Source organism: Sprattus sprattus, assembly GCF_963457725.1.
Source record: "Sprattus sprattus genome assembly, chromosome: 3".
NCBI classification, from domain to species: Eukaryota; Metazoa; Chordata; class Actinopteri; order Clupeiformes; family Clupeidae; genus Sprattus; species Sprattus sprattus.
Genome location: NC_137922.1, coordinates 46,492,165 through 46,508,916, shown reverse-complemented (window position 1 = coordinate 46,508,916; position 16,752 = coordinate 46,492,165). Strand labels below are relative to the sequence as shown.

Below are 16,752 nucleotides of genomic sequence, written 5' to 3'. Positions count from 1 at the left end.
GTATATTGCTAAACTATAAATATATTTATATTACAGAAAATTCAAAACTATGTTATTTTATTATGACATTATTATATAGGCCAATTCATTATGTTTGGTACTTATTGTAGGCTTTGACAAATGCCATCTCATGTTCCAGAAATAAAACAAAAATGTAACGATTCCCATCATTGGGAATAGAATGGTGTCCATGACATTCGGTCATTTTCACATTACAAGTTTAAGTGTTTAACGCTTTTGAAATCACCAGCAGTCTGACGGCACCACCCACACTCTAACATTACATGAAGAGCAATTAGCTGGAGGTCTTCAAAGACAAGGCAACTTCAAAGGGCCAACCAGCGCGTCAGATCAACACAACACAGGCATGCTTTTGGGCTGCCACGATCCATCAAGGTCTCTCTAGTCCTCCAGTCCTTCCTGACCCCACCCTGAAGGCCTGACTGCTGTGGAGCACTGGAGCTAGGAATGAACCACATCACACCGATACCACCTCCACCACTAGCACTGCCGCCACAGCTACCACTGCCAGCGGTGCTGCATCGCTCCCATGGTGTGTAGGTAGGTAGGTGGATGCACGTCACCGACGCTGACTAACACTGGTGTCGGCAAGTATGCCTCAAGGCCTGTCTGGTGGTTTGCGGAAGGAAGGAAGGGGGAGGGGGAGATGAAACCATGATAGGTCAGGAGGGAGATCCACCTGTCTGAGGAATAAAGAGAAGGTACAGCCTGAAGGACAAAGCAGAGAGAGAGAGAGAGAAGAGAGAGAGAGAGAGAAAGAGAGAGGTAGGAAGAGCTGGAGAGAGAGAGAAAGAAAAAAAGAAAGAAAGAAAGAAAGAAAGAAATAGAGGAGAGAGAAAAGAAATGAGAGGTAGGAAGAGATGGAGAAAGAAAGAAAGAAAGAAAGAAAGAGGGAGAGAGAGAGAGAAAGAGAGAGAGAGAAAATAAACGAGAGCTAGGAAGAGATGGAGAGCAGAAAAGTCGACAGCTACTGCGTTCCCTTGTTCATCTCTTCAACTGTGTTGATCGCTGCCGTCCTTATGATCTTTTAACACTGAAATCCTTCTGAATACCCCTGCTGTCTTCCCTCGGGGCAAAACACAAGTATCCACCTCCAAAAAGCTCGCTGCTGTTTGCACACCTGTGCCTCCCTTTTCAATGGATCGGCCTTATGACAGCAGGCAGGGCTTAACAGCACCTCAGTCATTCCTTAACAATGCTACAAGGAAAACAAAAATCAACTCGCAGACAGCTCCTAAACCCAACCCACACTCCCGCAAATATTGACTTATTCATACTCCGCACGTCATAACAATGACCTAGTTGGGGTCGAAGATGTTTAAGCGACGGGGTTAGGGGAGACAGACGTGCTAAACTATGGGGCTAATTGCAGGTTTGCGATAGCGCGTCGCTAAAAATCTCAGGTCAGGTGGTGGAGAGAGACGAGGCAGGAAGTGGAAAACAAGTAGGTTTCGCCTTGCAGGGGCCTCAGGCGTCTTGCCTCGGGGCCAATAACCTGCTGAACGACCGCGGGCCCCGGCCTTGAAAATTACAGAGCACGTCTAGCGCTTAATGGAGTTCATGCAGCGGACTGGGGCTGGGGGGCTGGGGGGTTTAAAGGTCGTCATTATTGGTAATGTTCTTAAGTCACAGAGTGCATTCCTATATGTAGCGTAAGCGACAACAGCAACGCTCTGATTATGGTGCTAGCAAACACTCGGCAGCCAATCAGGCGCTGCCATTTATTTTTAGGGTTGGAGACAAAGGAACGAGGGGGGGGGGGATAGCATGCGAAAATAGCATGTGAAAAGAACACTTGGCAGGAAAATAATGACAGCATTTCAGAGCGCCTTGCAATGCATGTTTAAGATGTAGCTGGAGTGGAACGCTGTACAGGACAATGAGTGGTTGAAGAAAAGCAGTTCTCTGAAAAAGAGATGAGGTAGGTGTGTGGCTCACAGAGGTATTAATTGCGTGTGTGTGTGTGTGTAAGTAAGTAAGTGTGTGTGTGTGTGTGTGTGTGTGTGTGTGTGTGTGTGTGTGTGTGTCTTTGAAGTGGGGAGCACACATGTGTGTTCCTTCCCTCTTGGTCCCTTCAAATCTGGCTGAAGTTGTGCCAGCGTAGAACCAAGACCTCATTCAGGGCGTACCAATACAACAACCACCCACCACACAAACCCCCCAAACCCCCACCCACCAAAGCCGCACGCCAACGTGGCTGGAGAGATGCTGAGTTAGGTAGCGTTCACAGACGAAAACATGGCGCACCATTAACCGCTTAGTCAACGGCCTTATGGGTGGCTTCACAGGAGCGGGCCCAAAGCAAACACAGCCCAGCACAGCTCAGCGCCCTGTGCAGTGTGAGTCTGCTCTCCGCTGCCAGCGGTAATGGCGCTCTCTTACATGGCTGAAATACCACAGCCACTGACTCATGGGTCCTGTGACATTGTCCATATCTAATGGACACGGTCCTCTGATCAGATCAGTGAAAGAAAACTGTGGCTGGACACACACATACACACCTCACGTACATTGCGCACACACACACACACACATACCCCTCACGTAGACCGCACACACACACACCCACCCACACACCACCCTCACGTACACATCACACACACACACACACACACACACACACACACACACACACACACACACACACACACACACACACACACACACAAATACACACAAGCAAACACTCTCACATACAGATGACGTGTCTTTTCTTGGCAGGGCCACGGGCCTGGCCGCCTGTTGAGTAATGTGGTTTTAATGCACTGACCTGGTTGATGGAGTTGGCCGCGCAGGAGCACAGGCCCGTTCCCAGCGATGCGTACAGGAACAGGTAGGGGTCAAAGGTCACAGGAGCCATGGCATAGCCAGCCGCTGCCGTGGTGACGACCAAGGCTGTGACACAGGAACAGTAAACAGTGCTTGGTATACATCTCAGGAACAGTGCTTATAGTTACTTACAGTGGTATACATTGGTAAAAAACAGAAACTATTGAATACTACTAAAGGCCTTAACCACACAGAAAGGCAGTTATTAAAGATCCCAAAGACTTTCAGAAATTGGGCCCCCTAAACTGGACATCTTTTTGCTATACCAGTATATGAATTTAATTAATATGAGTATCCTTTAGTACAAGAACTGATTAGACACACGATACATATCAGAGAGCAAACTAATGTATCAAATCTGCATTTCAACCTACGTATTAGGCTGTCACGTTAGAACAAGATCAAACAAACACACCCATAAATCATTCAAATTAATTTCAATAAAACCCACATTTGGCCCAACCCAAAGACAGGGCACGTTTGGAATGCTGAAGGATTGATGTGAATAATGGGTTATTACGTATTACACTACATGTCCAATACTGTTTACAACTCATTGATCAAGAGAAAATGTATTTCAAAATAAGAAACGTCACACCTCATAACACGAGGTTATTCATAACATGAAGTAACACAGCTGAGAGACATTAGTGACTTTCTATTTGAACAGGTCGTCATGGTTTTTTCCCCCCACACATTTGAACAAAATAATACATTTTTGAATAAGTGGCAGCATCCTTAAAACACTAATCCTGGAAGTACCTCCCTCTATGTCACAATAAGCCAGAGGGAAACTTGAACCCTTGTCCTTAATTGATTGACAACAAGAGCTACATACAAAAACACCAACAATCTGAATGGAGCCACTCAGCCCATATCACACCTCAAACACAGCGACAGTGGTTCAGGAGGTATAGTATCATAGTCGTTTAGTAATCAGAAGTTTGCTAGTTTGATTCCCACTGTCTAAGCGTCCTTGAGCAAGGCACTGAACCCCTGAACCTCTGAATTGCTCCTGATGTGCAGTGTGCCATCAGTGTAGATGTCAAATGTATATTCAAACTTGTGAGTTGCTTTGGATAAAAGTGTCTGATAAATGACTAAATGTAAATGTAAATGTTAATGCAAATGCAAATGCAAAGACAGCTTGCACAGTGAACCACTCAGCCCATATCACACCTCAAAGACAGCTTCCTTGAGACTGACCTGTGAGCTTGATCTTGGACAGGCGTGCGTAGACATCCGGCAGCTCTGAGTAGTCCACCTTCAGCTCCTTCCACTGGCGGGCCTCTATGTGGGCCAGACGGTCCGCTTCGGGCTCGTTGCTGAGGTCCACTGGGGGCTCGACGCCGGGGACAGGGACCGCCAGGCCGGAGACGGACTTCATGGTGGGGATCTGCTGGACCTGCTGCAGCATGACGTCGCCCCGGTCCTCCAGCGCCGCGGAGACGGACTCCTGTTTGGGCCGGGGGCGCTGGCCGAGCGCTCCGCTGTGGCGCACCACATACTGAACACAGGAGGAGGAGGAGGAGGAGGAGAGGAATAGAAATGAATGAAATATCCCTGCCACCCACATGTGTATACCCTTAAGTTCAGCCTCACTACACCATCCTCAATTCACCTGAACAACACACACACACACGTGGCTGGGAATCAGGGTCGACTGCACGGTGGGCAGCAACGCCATAACTACACACTAAACACAGGAGGAGAAGAGGGACGCAATAAAACCATAACACCTTCCAAGAAATATGTAACGATTAAAAACAGGAAGGGGATAAGGCAGAGTAGCTAACTACATACTAAACACAGGAGGTGTTTTAAAATGTGTTCCTCAAACATTTCAACCTCCCCATGTATTAAATACATTTGTGTGTGTGTGTCGGGAGGAGTGAGGTCATCCAGAATGATAACAAAACTTGTGGATAAAGAGATTTAAAGGTGGATCAACAGCGTGATCATTACATGGCTTACTGTGTCCAACATGGCATCCTAATCCAATATTCCAATTATCTGAAATCTATAGATGCTAAGCTGTGTGGTTATGATAATTACAACACATGATATTTATTCACTTAGCAGATGCTTTTATTCAAAGCAACATACTGTGCAGTTGTTTTCACAAGTATGCGCGTTCTCTGGGTATCAAAGCCATGATCTTGGTGTTGTCACCTTGTTCTTGCGGTTGAGCCACACTTCACTGTTACACAAACTGTAACACAAAGTCCTGACGTAGCCATATGGCTGTCACCTAACATGTATAGCCACATGCTGCTCTTTGCACCAAAGTTTACGAGACATTTTTAATAGCCCCTTTTGCAGTGACATGCAGAACTACACTAGACGCCATTTAACACATCATGGTGATTGAATCTTAAATTTCCCCTCAGGCTGGGACTTTGCCAAGGTTGTAGTCTGAAACGGTCTATGGAGTCAGGTGGATATAGAAACCCACACACATGGAGCAGTAGGCTGCAGAGCGAACTCACCTGTCGCTTGAGGAAGCTCAGCTGTTGGAATGTCAGCCATTCTTTAGGGTGTGTGTTACGGAGCTGTGTCAGGCTGTGGGAACTCAGGTGACATTTAGCTGCACGCGCTGATAGCTGCTTATTCACAGTGGTCCCCAGCAGACCTGCATACAGTTACAGTCACGGTTAGATGCCGTTATGCTCCATGCATCCAACATAACGACTACTTTCTGTTGTTTAACCATTCACACAAACAGGTTTTCCGGCGCTGTCATACAGTTTTGCGTTTTGAATGCAAAGAATGTCTGAGCACCGGACTTTATGTAAACGTAAACTTGCCCATGCTAACCTTACTTGATTGGTTGCTAGCTAGCATAGGTATACTAGGACACACATTTATAAAAGCACGGTCTCTTAAACAGAATGACAGTGCGAAATCTAAGTTAAGACATTTTGAACAAGCTTCTCATCGTTTCCTAACTGTACAACTGGCTACGCATGTCTAATCTTAGTTTACATGCCAACGTCAAATCCTTGTTACAGTCGGGTCGGTTACCTTGATCGACCTCACAATACGTTTAAGAAATACCAGGACAGGGTCATTCCAACCTCTCAGATGGTCGCTGATCAGCATCTATATAATTTGCTGGTTAATAATACGTAACAAAACAACTATTTCTTTATTTATGAGAGGTCAACTGGCCTTGCCAGGGAACTAGCTAGCAAGCATTCGCCAAAAGATCACATTGACAACCACTGGAGTTAGCTTACGTTAGCCGAGATGCTAATAACATTTCAACAAAATCAACATCTGTGAAGACAAAACTTAAACTTTCACATCATTTCAAGCCTCTGCGTACAAGCCACCTTCGCATCGCTGTACGTGTACCTGTGAGTCGGCTACATGGTGTCTTATACATATTCCTCAAACACAAAACCGGCAACCGCTATGTCCTCTTCACATGCAGAAGGCCGCCATATTGACCTCGCTTTCGTAACAGAATGAGCTCGGTTTATGTCACCACGTTGCCTAATAATACTTCCGGTTGATATGCGCTGTTTCTAGACAGAAAATGATCCAATCCTAAAGCCTTAAAAGCCTTAAACATGGGAGTCGGTCGGAAGTTTGTAGTTTTTAGTCTAAGAATTTAAAAAAAATATATAATGGAAAAATGGGGGAAACATTTTCAAAATCGGCGAAAATAAGATGTGAGTGAAACAACGCCAGTAGAAAAGAAAGGTTTTGTGAAACCAAATAGTTTGGTAACTGTTTCAATAAATTGTAGGCTATGTAACGTATTGCTTTTGATTACTTAATCACAAACCAATCCGCAGCATAGACGAGTGACAATGGCCACTTGCACATTCTATATGTTTTATGAAACATATGAAAAATGAGAGAGACAGCAGGTGCCACTGAATGGACACATCTGAAGATGCTGCTGCATGGCAGCAGACACAGCTGTAGGAATAGATCCGCGGGTAAGGTTTCCACAGTAACAGATATCGAGTATGAAATTGTGCTTTTGAACAGACGGACCTCTACCATTTTCAAAACTGAGATTTTAAATATGTGCTAGAAAAAAGGCAGCCATGTGAAATATTAGTCGGTTCTCTTCTGATACTGATTTAGTGGTTATACACATCTAATTTGTGTTATCAAGATTATCCCTTTGCCACTGTTCTGAGCCACAGGCATGAAGCCTGAGCCAGATCAACCAAACAAGGTCAGACTACCGCTGTCCCACGCTGATAAATCTGAGTTGCAAGAGTTGAATTCATTTCCCTTTAAATTGCTCCCTAATTCAATGCCTGGCCCTTTGCCCCTTTTGCCCTTGTGTGTCCTCCCAGTAGCCCCATCCAGACCCGCAGAGGAGGCAGTTATTTATGCTTGTGATCGTCCTGATTAGTCTAGCAAAGGCTGCCAGTGGGATGGCCCCGTGATTAACTCCCCCTACTGCTGCCCTTACTCTGCCTCCACCACCATCAGACGAGACGAGAAGACTTGACACTGAAAAACCCTGATATATAAATTTAAATTAGATAATGTATCGAATCAATGAATAATTAGAATTATCAGGCTGCAAAGTGCTTACATCTCCTGGCTATACACACTGTGACAGGCTTTGGTCTGTGTCTGTGGTGAAACAATAATGATGTTTCCGGATGGTCTAATGGGAAAACTGTGATGTGATCAGTGTGTGTGTATGTGTGTGTGTTGGGCAGACTGGCAAGATGTGAGTGAGTAGCACTCAGTAATTACATTGTTCGATACGAGCATTTAGACCACCTTGTAGTTTTCAGTATAGATTTGTGTGTGTGTGTGTGTGTGCGTGTGTGTGTGTGTGTGTGTGTGTGTGTGTGTGTGTGTGTGTGTGTGTGTGTGTGTGTGTGTGTGTGTGTGTGTGTGTGTGTCAATTGCCACATGTCCCTGTCAGCATGTTTTTGTTGTTTTGGGGTATCAGCCATACAATCTCTCTTCCTCTCTCTCTCTCTCTCTCTCTCTCTCTCTCTCTCTCTCTTTCATTCCTCTCTCTCTTCCTCTCTCTCTCTCTTCCTCTCTCTCTCTTTCATTCCTCTCTCTCTCTCTCTCTCTTCCTCTCTCTCTCTTTCATTCCTCTCTCTCCTCCACACTCTCTCTGCTCAGAACCCCAAGGTGATCTCACCCACCCCACCCCATCAATCTCATTCATTACAATTTCTCCTCACATAGCCTCTCCACACACACAAACACACACACACACACACACACACACACACACACTCACTCACACACACTCACACGCACACGCACCCGCACACACACACACACACACACACACACACACACACACACACACACACACACATACACACACACACTCACTCTCACACACACACACACACACACATACACATTCCACCATGCTGCAGATTACATGGTGTAATCTCAGCTCCCCATCCCAGTGCAGACCTGATGAATGTCAACAATCCCCAGCAGGCCGGAGGGGTAGGAGCGATGGGAGCGCTAGGAGAGGTGGGAGCGGTGGGAACGCTATAGGCTCCGGCCACACAGAGTGCCTTTATTACTGCAGATAACTGTGATGTGCTGTTGCAACAAGATTTGATTCGGGATCTTGACCAGGTCAACTACCTTTTTAGGAGGCAGCGTTTTGATTTGTGCTGCACAAAGAGGATCCTGTTTACCTTCCTCCTGTCTTTCTTTCTTTCTTTCTTTCTTTCTTTATGTCTTGTAATCAAAGGTAAAAAAAAAGGTCTCTGCCTTCGTATATTGTTGCTTTGCTCGGCTTCCTTGTGTTTGGAGATGGGATTTGTGATATGTGGTAGAGGTACACAAAACAATTTAAGATGTTATATCTGTTTCTCTCTGTCTGTGTGTGGGTGTGTGTGTGTGGGAGTGTGTGTGTTTGCCATTGTAATTGTGAGGATGTGTGTGTCTTTTCTCTCGTCTATCGATCTCAGTGTCTGTGTACATGTGTTTCTGTGTACCTTATAATTGCATTAAATTTGCTTTTAAGAGGACAGAGTTTGACTTTAAATATGAAGTTCACTTTGACCATAATGTTTAACATGTTTACAACAATTCAAATTGAATGTAGCTAATTCTGTGTTTAGGTCTTTAGAATTCGACTTGTTAATCAACTGAGGTTATTACACGGCTCTTCTTAATGCTGTAGAATGCTCCATTCACTTGAATGGGGCTTCCCAACGTTCTGCGGTCAACTATTTTCCGATAACTGACCGTTGCTATGGACTTAATGACCGCTGTCAAGGAAAGTGGCCTTTTTGCTTCTAATTCACGTCTTTCGTAGCACTCCGCAAGTAGTACGATAACTTATCAATGGAGTTTCAGCGGACGGTTGAGCAGCTGTGTTCTAAAGAATGTTCAACTGTCTTTGAAGTTCAACGTCTTTGGCGAACTATTTCTCTCCTTTTAAACACTACGTATAGTAACAAATGCATTGTAAAAAGACACACGGTGTTAAGTAATTTGTTTGTTTTAGTTGTAACCGTATAATAAGCGGGATAATGTATAGAACGCCGGTCATTGTCGGGAAAATAAGCCCCTTCAGGGTGAAGCAACACCCCTCCGCTTTCGCGTCGGGGTGCTGTTCGCCCTGTCGGGGCTTATTTTCCCGACAATGACCTGCGTTCTATACATTATACCTTACTTATATCACAGCATTGCTGTGAACTTCCACAATGAATGATGACACAATTGGTGTGTTCTTTTAAGCACAATTGCCTACTTCAGAAAAATAATTCGATTTTAATGTGACAAGGAGTTAAGAATGTCATCACTGCAGACTGTGTTCAGAGACTCTTTGTACAGAACAAGTGGATCTATGTGGGCAATCTAAAGCGTTTTTTTTTTTTTTTTACCAAATTTACCACTAATACCAGCTGCCTCGGGCACTTTACACAGTCTCCAATTTGAATAGACACTTCTCAGAACATCTGGAGTGCCAATTAAAGAACAAAGAACACATCCCTCTCTATTCTAGAAGTTTCCTCACAATGACTCTTAGCCTCTCAACCTGGGAGAGTAATGGATCCCATTGTGGGCTGAAGGTTGGGATAATTGCATGAGACGCTTGGCGGAGCAAAGACTGAAGATGCGGTGGGGTCGTAAACCCAGACATGCCTCCACTTCCTGCGCTCTGCACCGGCGCATTTTTAGGGAAACGGCACGGCCCACAGAAGCAGATGGACCCAATGTGGAGGGGAGGAACCCGGGAGACAATGGCATCAATTGGGACGGACAGAGCCATTCAGGGCGACCATACTGTGATGGCATGGAAGCAGCATGGTGGTCTGATGGTGGTGAAGATCGTTTGTCGCTTCTCCGGTTGCGTCATCCACAGGGAAGATTGTAAATATCCTGGGGGGGGGGGGGGGGGAGAGATGGGAGATGGGGACACAGCCAAAGAGAACCAAAATAGCCAGACTATATAAAACAAGAAGGTTTATCTGAGGGGCATCTCCATATGAAATGGCTACGGAGTTCTAGCCCGTTGTTTGTGTCAGGGCAGGGCAGGCACTGCAGAAGAAGGGAAACTTGAGACGTGCTTTTGACTAATTTCACTCTGTCTGCATGCCAAGTCGAACAGTCAGAGTAAACAACATTGGGACAGTTCAGCTTTTCAGAAAGAATTGTTTACCCACTCCCTCTCTCCAAGTATATCAGGGTGGGTAATACTTTATGTTTTAAAGAGACGGCTTGGCTTGCAGATTTTCCTGGAATCAAAAGTTGTAAGATCAACCCTAATGGCACACGCAAATGTCACAAAAGAATGACAATTTTGTGTATTTAGTCTCGTTATTAATGTCGATATTGCTCAATAGTGTCCTTTGGGAAAGGCTGTCTGATGAAATTCCAATTATTTTGCAAGCCAAAGCATGTGAGATTTTTTTAAGGTAAACTTTGAAACAATGCATGGAAAATTTTCCTCAAACAGATAAAGAACCTCGCAGTTTATTGCTTGATAAAATTATACTCCTTATACCACATACTTGACATACCAAGACGCCTTTTTGTGGTACTGCAATCAACTTCTTTTTTCTTCTTCTTCCCCCAGTCTGTTTCCAAATGTTTTCCTTCTTCCAAGTAATGAAAATCCAGCCGCACATTTAGAGTGATCTCTGATTAAAGGTGAAATGTCTTTGGTTCGGATGGGAATACAGCCAAGCACGACTGATGAATGAGGAGCAGTGTGCATAGGTTCTCAAGGTCATGTCGAAATTCAGTGAAGGCAAAAAAATAAGTAATCAGCTCCTTAGCAGTCATGCAGCATTGGAGTTTACCTTCATGTTGACTTTAAACACAGACTCTATGGGTGACTCTCTCACACACACACACACACACACACACACACACACACACACACACACACACACACACAGACATGCACACAGACACACACAGACTCTATGGGTGACTCTCACACCCACACAAACACACACACACACACACACTCAAACACACACACAGACACACACAGACTATATGGGTGACTCTCACACACACACAAACACACAAAAACACACAAACACACACACAGACTCTATAGTTGACTCTCACACACACACAAAAACACACACAGACATGCACACAGACATGCACACAAACACACACACAAACACACACACAGACACACACAGACTCTATGGGTGACTCTCACACACACACAAACACAGACACAGACACACACAGACTCTATGGGTGACTCTCACACACACACAAACAGACACACAGACATGCACACAGACATGCACACAGACACACACAAACACACACACACAAGCTTAACACAGACTCTATGAGTGACTCTCACACACACACAAACACACACACAGACACACACAGACTCTATGGGTGACGCTCACACACACACAAACACACAAACAGTGATGCACACAGACACACACAGACTCTATGGGTGACTCTCGGGTGAAAAGGTGACATGCTGAAGATGGAATGATTGTCAGAAACCAAAGGCCCCTAAGAAGCTGAAGCAGCTAGACACAAACACACACACACACACACAAAAACCAAGGGCCCGGGTTGTTTAACCCAAAGTTGTTTAACCCATAGCGAGACATTCGTAAGTGGGGATCATTTCCGAGGCCCCAGCAGTCTCAACATGAGGCTTTCTCTTGGACAGCAAATTGCTATTTTTATTGTTGCTTTAGCCATGTGTTCAGCACCTTGAAGACACTTGGCGCTAACTGAGCTAACAGGAAGGAATGCCCAGAGAGGAGGTGGGTTCAAAAATGGCTAACACAGTGCAAGGGGAACAAGCTTTGTTTGCACTTTTGAATGTGAACATTTTTGAATGTGAAAAGTTGTTTGTTTCAAACGATAACCATTGGTACAGCATCTGTGTACGTTTGCCGACAACTACCCCCTGAAACCGGTTGCGTGGGTGTGTTCGCCAAGAACTATCTCCTGGGACAGTTTGCGTGTGTATGTTGGCCGAAAACTACCTCCTGAGACCGTTTGCGTGTGTTGGTTTATTTGATCGCACCTCTGGTTTAAAACGTCCTAGGGCCTCAGTTACACCCACGCCACCCCACAGCAGAGCTCCCTGACCTTTCACCTCTCAGCACATAGGGTTCCCTTTCTCTCCTCTCGCTGATTTGCAGGCACAGCCCCCAGAGGCCTGAGTGACATCACTAATCCTGCCGGCTGGAAGGCCATCTCAACGGCTCTGGGATCTGCTTAGGAGAGAGAGAGAGAGAGATGGAGAGAGAGAGGGGGGGCAGAGACAGAACAAGAGAGAGAGAGTGAAACGGAGGGTGAAAAAGACAGAGAGAAAAGGGAGACAGAGAGCAAGCCAGAGGGAGACAGAGAGAGAGAGAGACAACAAGTTAGCCAGAGAGAGAGAGAGAGAGAGAGGGAGAGAGAGAGAACAAGTGAGAAAGAGAGAGCCAGAGAGAGAGAGGGAGAGAGAGAGAACAAGTGAGAAAGAGAGAGCCAGAGAGGGAAAGGGAGAGAGAGAGAACGAGTGAGAAAGAGAGGGAGAGAGAGAGAGAAAGCTTAACTGACTGACACTCCAGTCCACCGCTCCAAAGGCGCTAGCCAGGAACAGATGCAGGGATGTTCCCCCCCTTCTGTTTATAATTGATTTCCAAGAGCAGTGGCGTCTTGTCAGAGTTTGTCTAACAAGCTCTCGCCTGGCGCCCGGGAGACCATCACTTACAGCAGGGGTGTCAAATGAACGCCTCTCATCACCCCCCACGTCCCCCCCAAACACATAGAAACTGCCAACCCACCCCCCAAAAAGAAACTGCCCCAGCCAGGGGTATGGAGATCAGTCACAGGAATGTCATTGGTCTGAGGCACTGTCTCCCATTTCCATCGTCAGAAGAGCGAAAGAGGGAACGATTCTCACAGCTGTCATCCTGTGAGCCCTGCTAGGATTTAACACGGGTCAGACGTTTGACCCTCTGAGAGATGTAGGTGAGGGGAGATGGGACAGCGTGCACTAGTGAGAAGTATGGCTTTAAAAGACCCTTCATCAACAGGTAGAGCTCCTCCCGCTCCTCTCCCATGCTTAGCATCACGGTGTGTTTACATGTTTTCCCTCGGGGAGGCTCGGGGACTAAGCCAGTAATTGGCCACGGACCATCAATCTCTCGGAGCTCGCACCCACTGCCCACCCCCCCCCACCCCCCCCCCCCCCCCCCCTCCCTCCACCCCACCCCCACAGCCCTGTCCGAGGTGGCCAGGGAGGAGGAGAGGAATGGGGGCGAGTGGCAGAGCGGTCCCACCATGCCTCCGCCGATGGCCAGTGCGGGAACAGGAGCGGGAACAGGACCGGGAGCCGGAGCGGGAGCAGGAGCGGAAAGGGCCCAGGGCCCAGGGTAGAGAGTAGAATGCAGAATGAGGCAGCGGTTTTTCGTGAATGAACCACACTAATGTTAAAGACTTAAAGACGTACATCTGGAGCATCTCACATTGACAAGCACTTTGACCAAAACCTGGAGGAGCCCCGTGTCATGGGCCATCCTTTTTATGTTCTTATTCTTTTTTTCTGTTCCCGGAAGGGCAGTAGACAGGACGTTGTTTATGGATAAAAAGAACAGAAGAGTGACATTTTAGAGGCATGTCTAACTCATCAAACCTCTCTCTCTCTTTCTCTCATTCACTCTTTCTCTTTTTCTCTCCTCCCAACAACACAACCGTTCTCAGCACGACTCCTCTGATGTGAAACCAAAACGGGAAAAGCTTAAAGGCGTTTCCACATGAAGACAAACGGCCTGCTTCTGGTCTTCGGGTCCCGTTTGCAAAAGTCTTTCCCTTTTTTTCCCCCCTACATACACGCACAGACACTCTCTCACACACACACACACACACACACACACACACACACTGAAGTGTCAATGATTTATTGACTGTGTGAGAGCGTGAGTGTTTTTCCTCGTTCTGCTGTGTTTTCTTGAGGTAAGGAACTGACGTCCCGTCCTTGATCGATTGGCCATTGGGTGGGAATGCGCATCATGTCTCCGACGACGGAAATACATCCTCTCGGCCGTTGTAATGTGGAGTGCACCCGGCAATCAGCAGCGATTCCCACCCGGCCTGGCCTGGGACTAAAGTGAGGTCGGAGTAGCCCTCAGAGCCACTGTTCTTGGGTATGTTGGTTTGGGTTTGGCTGAACTCTCCATGTCCACACAGAAACCCGACGCTCACCAATTTGTCAAAGATTGAGACAGAGGAGAGAGAGAGATGGAGAGAGAAAGAGGGAGGGACGAGAGAGAGAGAGAGTGTGTGAACACGGAACCGTGAGAGAGAGAGTGTGTGTGTGAGAAAGAGAGAGGGAGAAATTCAGCCGGCTTTCACAGTGAAATGTGGTTGTTAGGGTCACAGCAATGTCTCCACCATTTCTCTCCACTCCACACGGTCGGCCCCCAACCCCTTCATACCCCCCCACCCCAACCCCCCACTCCTCATTCTCCAGCCCCATCCTCTCATGGCTTTTCCATCAGTTTGCACCCGCTGTTTCTCTACGATAATGCGTCCAGCTTGGCCTGTGTGTGTGTGTGTGTGTTTGGGTGTGTGTGTGTGTGTGTGTGTGTGTGTGTCTCTCTCAGCTGAATAAGGCCACAGACAGAAACAGAAACAGTCAAACTCACCACAGCAACATTTGTGCAGAGAGCGGACACATCAGGCCCAGTTTCGGCCCAGTGCTGGCCCAGACTCACCCCAGAGTCAGCTGTCGGCTGCAAGGCCAAACAAGGACGGGCATGTTCCACCCCCCCCTCACCAGCTTCACTACCCTCGCCTCTGTGCACAATCCTCTGGTCAAAGGCGACCAAAAGCCCTTAAAAAAACAGCCCCCGTGTCCAATGCTCTTCAGTGTCCGGGAGTAATCGGCTGTGTCATCCTCGTCATAAATCTCACCACTGGCAGGAGCTCCCTGGCCCAGAAGAGAATACGCTCCCTCACTCCCCCTTTCTCTCTTTCTCTCTCTCTGTCTGCCTATCTCTCTCTCTCTCTGTCTCTTTCTCTCTCTATCTCTCTGTTTCTCTCTCTCTGTCTCTCTCTCTGTCTCTGTTTATCTCTCTGTCTCTGTCTCTCTCTCTCTCTGTCTATATCTCTCTGTCTCTTTCTCTCTCTCTGTTTCTCTCTCTCTGTCTCTCTCTCTGTCTCTGTCTATCTCACTCTGTCTCTTTCGCTCTCTCTGTCTCGCTCTCTTTCTCTCTCTCTGTCTCTCACTGCCTATCTCCCCCTCTTCCTCCCTCGACCTCTCTCGCCCTTCGTTTGGGCTGGCCTCCGTCTCATAAATCTCGGCTCCGTTGTTGGCGACTCTGTGATCCGCCGTGAGTTTTCTCAGGGACAAGAGGGGGGATGAGTCTGATGATATTGCGACACCTCAGTCTCTTCAAGAAGTCAATTTGCAAAATGGCTTATGTCTATACTCTCAGGGCGGAAAACAAACACAATCTCATCCGACTCTCCCAGATGATGTCGCACACAAATGAATGTGGAGGTTTTATTTCTTTCATTTCGCTCAAACAAACTAACGACAAACACCCAAATTTGTGTTGTCTTAAGAAGAAGAAAGGGCTGGAACAATAAAATAGCCCATCCATTACCTCACTGTGGATTTTGTTTCTGTTTCCCAGCGAGAAATACCATAAAAGCAATAACCCAAGCAATTCCACACCCTCAGACACATCACGCACAAGCCCTTAGGCAGCGAAGGTCCAAAACAAATAGTTTGGAAAAATCCTCATGGCTTGACCACTACTGTCCTATTACAGTAAAGGAAAGAGAAGAGAATGTGCAGATGATTACAGAACATACACGAAACACGCAACCATTAACAGTTCTTTCTTCTTTTATGAAAAGTCTGGGCAAATCTGTCTAATGGTTGTTGAAAATACTTTTAAACAATTTACCATCATGAAAAAAATGAACCGTTATTCTATCCTTTTCAGTGTGGATATAACAAACATCTGCCTTTTCTTTTCACCCACATACCTGCTCATATCAATGGATATTGCTAATGTCAGCAAACAATGTGAATTCCACTGGTTTTTATTAAATTCAGTTTCAATTCCATGCCATTTATCTTCTTGTTGTTTTTTTATGCACAATATGAATTTACATGTTAATCAGTAATGGCGGTCCAGAGCCCACTCTTCATAGCACCTTATGCTTGCTGATCATGGATCCGTTCTCTGACAGGAGGTGTGTCCAGAACCTCGTGTGTGTGTGTGTATGTGTGTGTGTGTGTGTGTGTGTGTGTGTGTATGTGTGTGTGTGTGTATGTGTGTGTGTGTGTGTGTGTGTGTGTGTGTGTGTGTGTGTGTGTGTGTCTGTGTGTGTAAGTGTGTGTGTGTGTATGTGTGTGTGTGTGTGTGTGTGTGTGTATGTGTGTGTGTGTGTATGTGTGTGTGTGTGTGTGTATGTGTGTGTGTGTGT

At 46.4% G+C, this 16,752-nt stretch overlaps 1 protein-coding gene across 1 annotated transcript in view; it reads right to left on the bottom strand.

Moving 5' to 3' along the window:
• The window catches only part of cox10 (cytochrome c oxidase assembly factor heme A:farnesyltransferase COX10), a 49,335-nt gene extending 43,024 nt beyond the window's left edge, over positions 1-6,311 (bottom strand). The window contains exons 1-4 of the mRNA XM_080835766.1: positions 6,208-6,311; positions 5,340-5,482; positions 4,057-4,357; positions 2,792-2,916 (exon numbers count right to left, since the gene is read on the bottom strand). Of these exons, the coding sequence (XP_080691892.1) occupies positions 2,792-2,916; positions 4,057-4,357; positions 5,340-5,482; positions 6,208-6,238 (600 nt within the window). The 5' untranslated portion in view covers positions 6,239-6,311. The remainder of the gene's footprint in view (positions 1-2,791; positions 2,917-4,056; positions 4,358-5,339; positions 5,483-6,207) is intronic.
• Between the last annotated feature and the right edge of the window lie 10,441 nt (positions 6,312-16,752).